The sequence below is a fragment of the Phascolarctos cinereus genome, unplaced genomic scaffold (genome assembly GCF_003287225.1).
Source record: "Phascolarctos cinereus isolate Bilbo 61053 unplaced genomic scaffold, phaCin_HiC Scaffold_5;HRSCAF=322, whole genome shotgun sequence".
Lineage (NCBI taxonomy): Eukaryota > Metazoa > Chordata > Mammalia > Diprotodontia > Phascolarctidae > Phascolarctos > Phascolarctos cinereus.
This window is the reverse complement of record NW_027555958.1, coordinates 387764367-387776614: the sequence shown is the minus strand read 5'-3', so window position 1 is coordinate 387776614 and position 12248 is coordinate 387764367. Positions and strand designations below refer to the sequence as shown.

The window sequence follows — 12248 nt, the reverse complement described above, 5'->3', positions numbered from 1 at the left end:
TGCTATTATTTAATCAACATTTAAATGGCAATTCATCTTGCTAAACCACCTATAGATCATTGATTTGGAGTCCAAGCAGAATAAATCTAATAATATCTGTTCCACACAAGGGCCCTTCAAATGACTTTAGTTGACTCTTATGCCCAAGCTCTTCCCCAGCCCCCAAATCTGTTGTCATGTAAGCTAACCATTCCCAGTGCTTTCAGATGATAGCATAATCTTTCATCAATCTGGTTAATTTCCCCCTTTTATTTCCTGCCCTGATGGTATTGTCAGCAATTCAATAAATATGTATTAAGTGCTTACTATGTGCCGAGCACTGTGCTAAGCTCTAAGGTTAAAAAGAAAGGTAAAAGAAAGCATTATCACACTTTTGGTGCTGTTTTCAAAGTCATCTTCAACAACATATACAAATAAACGTTGTTAGACATTACTTACACAAAAAGTTACTCCATGTAATCGAGGTTATTTATCAAACCTTTAACAACCCAATTGGTTATGTATACCATATGCTGTGTATCACTCTGGGATCAATTCTGGTTGGTTGTTATGTCCAACTATTTCAGGTTTTTTTTTAACTGTTCATTTGTTTAATTGTTCCATATTTGTGATTTTATCAGGGTAGAGAAATCCTGGTGGGTAAACTCTATCTTCGGATACAGGTTTTCTACTCATTCATAATTAAGTCTTAAGAGATCTGTTTGAGGAATTTAGGGTTTATGTACATGGTAGCAAAGCTAGTATGTGTCAGAAGCAGGACTTGAATCCAGCTCTTCCTGAATCTAAGTCACCCTTCTGTCCACCATGCTACATTGCCTCTCTTAGCTGTTGAAATTACTCTGATGCACCAACCAGCCATTAATTAACTATATACACACAATGAGCAAATCAACCTAAAAATCATTTGACTCCATAGTAGCATACAACTATGATAAAAATGAAGACTACATGACAGAGAAAACATAGGTCATTTTGTCTAGACCATCATCAGTTTACAAAGTTTCCACTAATTAAAATACATTTTAATGAATTATAAAAGAAAAGTATATCTGTTAATGCTAAACTTACCAGCAAATTTGATGTGGAATTTGTTTTCAGGCTTCAGTATCTGGACATACAAAGGACAATTTGGAGCAAAATCTTTAACTGCCCATGCCCTCAGAATTGTTTGGTGATCCTAAAAGAACCAAAATAAATAATAATGATGGTGATGATGTGGCTAAAAATGGAGATCTAAGGAAACAGAAACATCAGTACCAATGTCAAGATGCTGACAAGTTTTGGCTGGGGTGTGGGGCAGGGGAAGGGAGGGATGGACACAGAAAAGAAAAAAAGAAAGAGAAAAAAGTGTGTGTGCTATCATAGGAACACAAAAGGTATTGAAGTGTTTGCAGTTTTGTTGTTGTTGTTGTTATAATCTGTGCTTTTAAAGAAACAAGAATCCCATTCAACTTAGAACAGAAAATGAGATTTCGTTACCACTAGCAAGTATAAAGAATCGTACTATTGAACTCAGGAAGAAATAATATGTACTGGTGCTTGGTGATTCCTTGATGAAGTGAAGGGGAACAGCTGTATATAGATGTAGAATAGACATCATTAATTACCAAGCAAGCTATCTCCCTGAAATGTGTATAAGAGATATGACAGAGAATCTGACAAGTTTCATCAAACCTACTGATTGTTGCCCACTCCTGAGAATTCAAATAGGAATGAATTATCACAGAAGAAACTTGGATTATGTGTCTAATGACTTTTAAATCTTGAAGACATTTAAGTACTTGGGGGTAGGGGTAATACATATGTTTTGATTTCTTTTAACATTTTATTTTTCCAAATTACATGGACAAAATTTTAAAATTCATTTTTAAAAGTTTTTAATTTCCAAATTCTCTCTCCTCCTCCTCCCTCCCCCCATTGAGAAGTAAAACAACTTATTTATTTATTTTTTTGTGAGGCAATGGGGTGAAGTGACTTGCCCAGGGTCACACAGCTAGTAAGTGTCAAGTGTCTGAGGTCACATTTGAACCCAAGTCTTCCTGAATCCAGGGCCAGTTGTCTATCTACTGTGCCATTTAGCTGCCACCCTGAAGGAAAACAATTTACATAGGTTAAACATGTATAGTCATGCAAAACATATTTCCATGTTAGTCATGTTGTGAAAGAAAACGCAGACAAAAAAAAAAGTAAAAGTATGCTTTGATCTACATTCAGACTCCCTTAGTTCTTTCTCTGGAGATGGATAGCATTTTTCATCATAAGTCCTTAAGGATCGTCTTGGATTACTGTATTGCTAAGAATAGTCAAGTCATTTACAGTTAATCATCACATAATATTGCTGTTAACTATATAAAATGTTTGTCTGCTTCTGCTCATTTCACTATTCATCAGTTCACTTAAATCTTTCCAGGTTTTTCTGAGACCATTCTGCTCATAATTTCTTGTAGCACAGTAGTATTCCATCACAATCAAATACAACAACTTGTTCAGTCATTTCCCAACTAATGGACATCCCCTCAATTGCCAGTTCTTTGCCATCAATAAAGAGCTACCCTACCTTCACTCCCCACTTCCCCTCCTACTCTCCTATAGGATAAGAGACTTCTATGCCCAACTGAGTGAATATATTATTCCTTCTTTGAGCCAATTCCAATGAAAGTAAGGTTCACAATCTCTCCATCTTCCTCTTCACTGTAAAAGCTTTTTCTTTTCTCTTCTGAGATAATTTATCCCATTCTATCTCTCCATTTCCCCTTCTCCCGGTGCATTCCTCTTTCTCGCTTCTTATTTTTATTTTTCTAGATAACCATCCCATCATACTCAACTGACACCTGTGCCGATTTTCAATGTATACTCCTTCTAACTGCCCTAATAATGACATTTTTAGGAGTTACAAATATTATTTTCACATGTGGCAATGTAAACAGCTTAACTTTATGATTTATCTTTCCTGTTTACCATTTTATATTTCTCTTCAGTCTTGTATTTAAAAATCAAAATTTCTATTCAGCTCTGGTATTTTCATCAGGAATGCTTGAAAGTCCTGTGTTTCATTGACTGTCTATTTTTCACCTGAAGCATTACATTCAGTTTTGCTGGGTAGATGATTCTTGTTTGTAATCCCAGCCCTTTTGCCCTCCAAAATATCATATTCCTAACCCTCTGATGCTTTAATGTAAAAACTGCTAAATCTTGTGTTATCCTAAGACTCTACTATATTTGAATTTTTTTTTTCTTTTGGCTGCTTGCAATATTTTCTTGTTGACCTGGGAGCTCTAAAATTTGCCTATAACATTCCTGTTACTTTTCATTTTGGGATCTGTTTCAGTATGATGAGAGGATTGTTTCCATTTCTATTTTGCCCTCTGTTTCTAGAATATCCAAGCAGTTTTCCTTGACAATTTCTTAAAAGATGATGGCTAGGTTTTTTTATCATGGCTTTCAGGTAGTCTAATAATTCTTAAATTATCTCTCCTGGATTTATTGTCCAGATTAGTTATTTTTCCAATGATATCTTTCACATTTTTTCTATTTCTTCATTCTTTTTATTTTATTGTTTCTTGATGTCTGATAGTCATTATTTACCACTTGCCCAATTCTGATTTTTAAGGAATGATCTTCTTCAGTGAGATTTTCTGCCTTTTTTTTTTCCAATTTGCCAGTTGTACTGTTCAAGGTATTCTTCTCTTCATCAAATGTCTGTGCCTCTTTCACTATTTGGCCTATTCTATAATGTATTACTTTCTTCAGTATTTTTGTGCCTCTTTTACCAAGCTATTGACTCTTTTTTCATTATTTTCTTGTATCACTCTCATTTCCCTTTCCAATTTTCCCTCTACCTCTCTTACTTGATTTTTAAAATCCTTTTTGAGCACTTCCATGGCCTGAGACCAATTCATATTTTTCTCTGTGGCTTTGAATGTAGCAATTTTCACTTTGTTGCCTTTTCCTGGGCTTGTTTTGATCTTCCCTGTCACCATAGTAACTATCCATAATTCGGATCTTTTTCTGCTGTTTCCTCATTTTTTTTCTTTCTTTTTCTTTTTTAATTAATTAATTTTTTTCAGTTTTCAACATTCACTTCCACAAGATCTTGAGTTTCAAATTTTTCCCCCATCTCGGCCCTCCCCCCACCCCAAGATGGTGTGCATTCTAAGCACCCCTTCCCCTAATCTACACTCCTTTCCATCACTCCTCTTATTGCCTTCCCCTTCTATTTTCCTGTAGGGCAAGATAGATTTCTATATTCCATTGCCTGTATATCTTATTTCCTAGTTGCATGTGAAAACAATTTTTAACATTTGTTTTTAAAACTTTGGGTTCCAAATTTTCTCCCTTCCTCCCTCCCCACCCATCCTCATTGAGAAGGCAAGCAGCTTGATATAGGTTATACATGTATAGTCATGAAAAACATTTTCATAATGGTCATGTGAAAAACTAACCACATTTCCCTTAACCCTTTCCCACACCCCATTTATTCTATTCTCACTTTCACCCCATCCCTCCTCAGAAGTGCTTACTTCTGATTGACCCTCTCCCATCCTCCTGCTCTTTTATCCTCTTCCCCCCTATCCTCTAGTAAGGTAAAATAGATTTCCATACCCAATTGAGTGTGTATGTTATTCCCTACTTAAGCCAAATCTCATGAGAATAAGATTCACTCATTCCCACTTACTTTCCCCCACCTCCCCTCGACTGTAAAAGCCTTTTCTTGTCTATTTTATGTGAGATAATTTACCCCATTCTATCTCTCCCTTTCTCCTTCTGCCAGTACAATCCTCTCTCATCCCTTAATTTTATTCTCCAGATATCACCCCTTCATCTTCAACTCACCCTGTGCCTACTATCTATCTATCTATCTATCTATCTATCTATCTATCTATCTATCTATCTGTCTATCTATCTACCTATCTATCTATCTATCTAATTTTTCCCCTCCAACTACCCTAATACTGACAAAGGTCTCATGAGTTACAAATATTATCTTTCCATGTAGGAACATAAACAGCTCAACCTTAATAAGTGTCTTATGATTTCTCTTTCCTGTTTACCTCTTCATGTTTCTCTTGATTCTTGTATCTGAAAGTCAAACTTGCTGTTCAGCTCTGGTCTTTTCATCAAGAATGCTTGAAAGTCCTCTATTTCACTGAATATCCATTTTTTTGCCCTGAAGGATTATGCTTAGTTTTGCTGGGTATGTGATACTTGGTTGTAATCCTATCACCTTTGCCCTCCAGAATATTATCTTCCAAGCCCTGTGGTCCTTTAATGTAGAAGCTGCTAAATCTTGGGTTATCTTTATTGTGTTTCCACAATACTTGATTTGTTCTTTCTAGCTGCTTGCAATATTTTCTCCTTGACCTGGGAATGCTGGAATTTGGCTACAATATTCCTAGGAGTTTTCCTTTTTGGATCTCTGTCAGGAGGTGATTGGTAGATTCTTTCCATTTCTATTTTGCCCTCTGGTATGAGAATATCAGGCCAGTTTTCCTTGACAATTTCTTGAAAGATTATGTCTAGGCTCTCTTTTTGATCATGGCTTTCAGATAGTCCAATAATTTTTAAATTATCTCTCCTGGATTTATTTTCCAGGTCAGTTGTTTTCCCAATGAGATATTTCCCATTGTTTTGTATTTTTTCATTCTTTTGGTTTTGTTTTACAATGTCTTGATTTCTCATAAAGTCATTAGTTTCCATTTGCGCCATTCTAATTTTTAAGCAAATATTTTCCTCAGTGAGCTTTTCAACTTCCTTTTCCATTTGGCCAATTCTGTGGCTTTTTGGACTTCTTTTTTCATTTGGGTTAGTCTATTTTTTAAGGTGTTATTTTCTTCAGTATTTTTTGGGTCTCCTTTAGCAAGCTATTGACTTGTTTTCATGATTTTCTTGCATCACTCTCATTTCTCTTCCCAGTTTTTCCTCTACTTCTCTTACTTGCTTCTCAAAATCCTTTTTGACCTCTTCCGTGGCCTACGATCAATTCATATTTTTCTTGGAGGCTTTGGATGTAGGAGCTTTGACTTTGTTTTCTTCTTCTGGTTGTATGTTTTGATCTTCTTTGTCACCAAAGAAAGATTCTATAGTCTGACTTTTTTTGTGCAGTTTGCTCATGTTCCCAGGCAATTACTTAACTTTTAAACTATTTGTTAAGGTAGGGGTCTGCTTCCAGTGTGGAGAATGTAACGTTCCAACCTTTGGGGAGTTTGTGCTACTGTTTTCAGAGATACTTCTAGGGACCTGTAAATTTTCAATTCTTCTAAGGTAGTATGATAAGGGGCAAGGTGTTTACTCCTTTCCGGTCCTGTGCTCTGGTTTATGAGTGACCACAAGCACTCTTTTCTGCCTTGGAACTTTGTGGAGGATTCTCTCTATACCACCACTACAAGCTCCACCATGCCAGCACTCTTTCTCATCCCAGGACTGATACCCAGAACTGTGACCCAGATCCAAGCACAGACAAAGCAAGTGATTCCTGCCTCAGCACTACCAATGATATCCCTGCAATCCCCCTCTGATCAGCCACTCAATTCACCCTCAGTCTATGGGCCAAGAGCTCTAGAAACAACTGCCACCCTGGGGCTGTGCCAGGACTGGTGCTGGTACCAAGCTTCTCTCTCACTGGGGTCAGACCTTTCCTACTGACATTATAAGTCGTCTTTGGCCTTTGTGGGTTGGGAAGTCTGGAAACTGCCACAGCTGCCCATGATTCAGTTCCTTGAGGACTGCTCCCAGTTTGATGAGGCCTGGTCTTTGCCTGCATGGCCCATGCTGAACTGTGTTTCTCTCCCAACCAGGCACAATAGACCTTTCCAATCAACCATCCAGGTTGTCGTGGACTGAAAATTTGTTTCACTCTTTCTTTTTGTGGGTTCTGCTGCTCTAGAATTTGTTTAGAGCCATTTTACAGGTATTTGGAGGGGATTGGGGGAAAGCTCAAGCAAGTCACTGCTTTTACACTTGCCATCTTGGCTCAGCCCCTGTTTGCTCATTTTTTCAGCATATTTCTTGACTTTTAACTCTCTGCTAAAGTGGGGTTCTGCTTTTGGAGTGGAGGAGGTACTGTCCCAAGCTTCAAGGTTTTTTGTTTTTGTTTTTTTTGTGGCTATTTTAGAGATAATTCTGGAGTCCTATAAGTTTTTAGTTCTTCCAAGGTGGTAAGGAGAGGTGTATTTACTACTCTCTTGGCCTGTGCTCTAGTCAATGAGCAGCAACAAGCACTTTTTTCTGTCCTGGAATTGTAAGCAGATTTCCACCTTCCTTGCAGCCACAAGCTCTGGTATGCTATTGCTTCTCCTGCCTCTGGAACTGAGACATAGGACTCTGACCCAGATCCAAGTATGGGCAATGCAACAGAGTCCTGCTCCCTGTTCCAGCAAGTAATCTCCTTATGATCAGTTATCTGACCTCCTAACCCTCTGTGGGCTGAGAGGTCTGGAAATTGCCACTGCAGCAACTGATTCAGTCATCCCCAAGGCCTACTGCTGGTTTTTTGGGGCTTGGCCTGTGCTGGACTGTAGTCTCCTTTCACCCTGATGCAACAGACCTTTTCTGCTAATCTGCTAAGTCATCTTGGGCTGGAAAATTGTTTTATCCCACCCTTTTGTGGGTTCTGCCACTCCAGAATTTGTTTTGGGGCATTATTTAAAGTTGTTTAGAAGGGTTTGTGGGAGAGCTCTGACAAGTTCCTGCCTTTTCTCTGCTATCTTGGCTCTGTTCTCTATGTTTTAATTTCTTCTTTATTCACCCTATCTAATTTATTTCATACTACTTTGCTCCATATATTCTACAATACAATCAAAATTGATTACTTCTCATCCTCTATACCAGGGGTGGGGAACCTGCAGCCTCAAGGCCACATGTGGCCTTTTAGGTCCCTGGGTGTAGCCTGTTGACTGAGTCCAAGTTTTACAGAACAAATCCTTTTATTAAGGAGATTTGTTTGGATTCAGTCAAAAGGCCATACTTGAGGACCCAGAGGGCCACATTTGGCCTCCTGGCCACAGGTTCCCCAACCCTGCTCTATATCCATACCTAGACTTCCTGTGCCTTTACTGATGACAACACAAAAAGGCCCATTTCCCCCTTATTTCTGAGTGCTGCAATTTTTCCTGCCTTCAAGTCCCAGGTTAAATGTCACTTCTTCCAGTAAGCATTTACAGATAGATGTCCCCAGTAAGAGCTTATCCATTCCCTTTCACCTTAAGTAGGTCTTTTATATACTTATCAAGTCATATTTTTATTATAGTTGTTTATGTAGGTGCCATATCCTCTTACTAAAAACATTTTAAGGGCAAAATCTACATCTAAGACAATATCTGTATTTCTCACAATACGCAATACAGTGCTCTGCAGATAGTAGTGTTTAACATGCATTTGTTGAACTGAATTCTTATGAATGAAGTTTAGGACCCTGGAATAAAAGGGGCAATATTAAAGTGAATAATTATCCATGGAACAGTTTGAAAGAGGAGGATGTGATGTTTTTGGTTTTGTTCTTGTTATTTTTGGTTTTTTGGACCATGGCTTACAAGATCAGAACAATGGATTCCTAGCAAAAAACTTCTTCATAGATGAGAAAGAGACTTACCAACCTGATCAAGAGGGCTTTAAACAAAATTTTAAAGTAAAGAGTGAAAAGATGCTGGAGTAAGTATTAAAACATTATAGAGGAAAACAAGTATGGTATAGAAATAAAAACAATAATAAAAGAGGTACCAGTGAATTCTAAGGAGAAAATAACAACAAAGAGGATTAGAGACAATACTTATATATATAAAGCTTCATAGACCAATATATAAAGTACAGATAATAAAACAAACTTGAACTTTGAATAGAAGAAAACAAATGCTATCCCACAGATATCACCCAGATATGATGGCACAACACTTTTCATAAGTAGAATGCCATAAGAGATATCTATGTTCAAAAGAAAATCCTTGCCCAGTACAAGAAGTCAGTGTGGTTTCATCAGAGACAGATGTCAGACTAAATTCTCAATTTTCTTTTTTTCTACATGCTAACCAGATGAGAAAATGCTACATTATATACATACATATATATGTGTATGTATATATATATATGTGTATATATATATATATATATAATATATAAAATCTAGATTTTATATATATATATATATGTATATATATATAAAAAATCTAGATTTTTGCAAAATTTTGACAAAAGATTTTCATGTTATCCTTGTGGATGAGATGAACAGATATAAGCTACATAACAGTATCATTGTGTAGGTTTGGAAAAGGTTTAATGACCATACTCCAATGGGTCAATGTCAACATGAAAAGAATTCACTAATTGAGTATATGAAAGCTTTATGATTGGCGCAATTTTTTTCAACATCTCAGATCACAGATTTAGAGAGAACCTTTGATGACACGTAGCCCAACACCCTCATTTTACAGATGAGGAAACTGAGGCCCAGTGAAGTTAAGTGACTTGCCCAAAGTGACATGGACAGTAAGTGGTAGAGTTGGGATTTGATCTCGAGTTGCATTATTCTAAATCCAACATTCCAAATGTGGTATGCTTTCTACTAAACCAAACCTACCTCATCAACATTTTTGTCAGTCAACCTGACAAAGAAAAAGAAGGGTCATGCATGTCAAATTATAGCTAATCCAAAGCTAGGAGGGAGAGCTAACACATCACATGACAAAACCAGAATCCAAAAAGATTTCAGCAAGCTAGAAAATGGAACCCAATTAATTAAAATGAAATTTAATAGAATTACACATAAAATCATGAACTGGGGTTCAAAAATAACTATAAGTGTGGAGGTGTGACTAAATAATAATTCATTTGAAAAAAATGAGGCTTAGTGTACCATAAGCTTAATATTAATCAGAAATAAATAGCAGCCAAAAAGTAATCTTAAGCATTATTAAAAATGGCATAATGACTAGAAGGAGGAAGGGAAGGGAATAAGCATTTATTAAGCACCTACTGTGCTTAATGTTCCAGGTTCTATGTAAAATGCTTTATAAATATTATAATTTGATACCCTGTGAGGTAGATGCTATTATTATCCCCATTTTACACGTGAGGAAACTGAGGTGAAGTAAGCTCTCCAGGGGCACACAGATATTTAATGCCTGAGGCCAAATTTGAAGTCATATCTTGACTAAATCCACATCCTGCTCTCTATCCTCTGAGTCACCTGCTACAGAACAAGCTGTTGATCTTCCTGATGCACTCTGTCCTATTCAAAGGAAGTCTATAGTACTGTTTTTCATTGTGTTCAGTTCTAGGTGCCATATTTTGTAATGATATTAATTAGCTGGAAAGTCTCCAGAGGAAATGCCTGGGAAGGTGAAAAGCACCTTGAGATCAAGCAACACAAAGTCCAAGTGAAATAACTAGGGATATTTACCTTAGGGAAGAGATACAAAGGCTTTCCTCAAGTACTTAGAGACTAGTCTGTCTAAGAGGGATTAGACACGTTCTGCTTTACCCCTAGAGACAGAAATAGGAGCAAAAGGTGGAAGTTTCTTGAGGGGCAGATTCAGTCTTGATTTAAAGGGTTAGAGGAGAAGAGGGGGAAATTCCTAACAATTGGAGCTAGTCAATGGTTTCATGGACTACTTCAAGGGCTAATGAGGTTTCCCTATTACTAGTTGTGTTCAAATGTAGTTTGGATAACCATTTCAAAGGGATTGTTGTAAAGGAGAGACTCAATCTTATATAGGTTAGACTGAGTGGTCTTTGAGGTCCTTTTCATTTCTAAAGGCCTGTGATTCTGTGATGTTAGATGGGGCCAGAGAAATATGCTATATATCTAGAAAGTTAATCTTCATAGAAATCCATTAACCTAAGTTGGAGAGGATTTGATTGAGAATAAAAAAGAAATAGAAACAAAGGTGATTTAATTCTTCATAATAATAATAATGTAATGATGTTTATACAGTGCTTTAAAATTTTCAAAGTGCTACATATGTTTTCTCATTTGTTAACTGATTGTGGGAATATATTATGGACTACCCAGACATACAGATAATATGAATACAAATTTCTCACTGAAAACTACAAAAGTGGCACAAATGTAAAATACAGTTGATTTGTCAGTCTTCAGGTACCTGGGCATCTGCTAGAAGTCTCATTCTGCACAAACGAAGAGTATATATTGAATTCATGGATTTCTTTGGTGACAATTTTATTTTTCAGAAAAAAAAATCAGTTCACTTCCTCACACATTTACTTTGAAAAAGTAGAGAAAGCAAGAGGTGGGATTGCTACTCTAAATTTACTTCTAACCAAGGAAAAAAATAGGTATTGACAATATGGAAATGACAGCAACCTAGGGATAAAATTACCTTGTCACTTAGCATTTCTCATATTTAAGGGAATAATGAACATACACATTTTTGGAAATCAAACTTCAAAAAGTTCATTGGAAAATACAGGCATGATGGCACGATCAGGACAATCTCAATGAGAATAACATTCAAGATGGTTTTTATTTCTAAAATACAAAATTGTGACCATACAAACACAATGAGGAAGAAAATGGAGAGTCATCAATGTGGCACACATGACATTCTCTAATGACTTTATATTTTAAAAGAATAGTACAAAAGATGGAGTCAGTCACCAAAGATAAAACTGAAAAACCCAGCACAAATCTATAAGACTAACATCAGGAAGTTTAAAGCCCAGAATAATCAGACTTGTGAAGAATTACATTTTCTAAAAAGGAATTTTTTTTGCTTTTGCTTTTTGGTGAGGAATTGGGGTTAAGTGACTTGCCCAGGGTCACACAGCTAGTGAGTGACAAGTGTCTGCGGTCACATTTGAGCTCAGGTCCTCCTAACTCCAAGGCCAAAGCTCTATCCACTGTGCCATCTAGCTGCCCCCTTAAAAGGAATTCTTAAACTACTTTGAATCAGAATAAAGATGGGATAAGAAATGATAATAGATAAAAGTGGAATTCATCCACTCCTATTTTGTTTCCAACTTTTCTACCAAGGAAGATGGTCTTCAAACTGAAAAGAGTAGAACAAACATGGTTAAGACAGAACTAAATCATCCTGTAAAATATACAAAGAAGCATTAATGCAACCAATGCTTAACATGTACCTATTCTTTGCAAGGCACTGTGCTGGATAAGAGGGCAACAAAGATGAAAAACGAACTTACAGTGTAAGAAACAAATATCCCTATCCTCTCCCCTACTTCTCTATTTCTGTTAAGGGGAGCCCTATCCTTTTAGTTACCCAGGTGTGTAATCTTCT

General features: G+C 36.7%; 1 protein-coding gene across 2 annotated transcripts in view; it reads right to left on the bottom strand.

The window, feature by feature from the left end:
• Positions 1-12248, bottom strand: part of KCNT2 (potassium sodium-activated channel subfamily T member 2) — a 512407-nt gene that overhangs the window by 168250 nt on the left and 331909 nt on the right. For both annotated transcript variants that reach the window (XM_020971730.1, XM_020971731.1), the window contains exon 13: positions 1069-1177. In XM_020971730.1, the coding sequence (XP_020827389.1) occupies positions 1069-1177 (109 nt within the window). The remainder of the gene's footprint in view (positions 1-1068; positions 1178-12248) is intronic.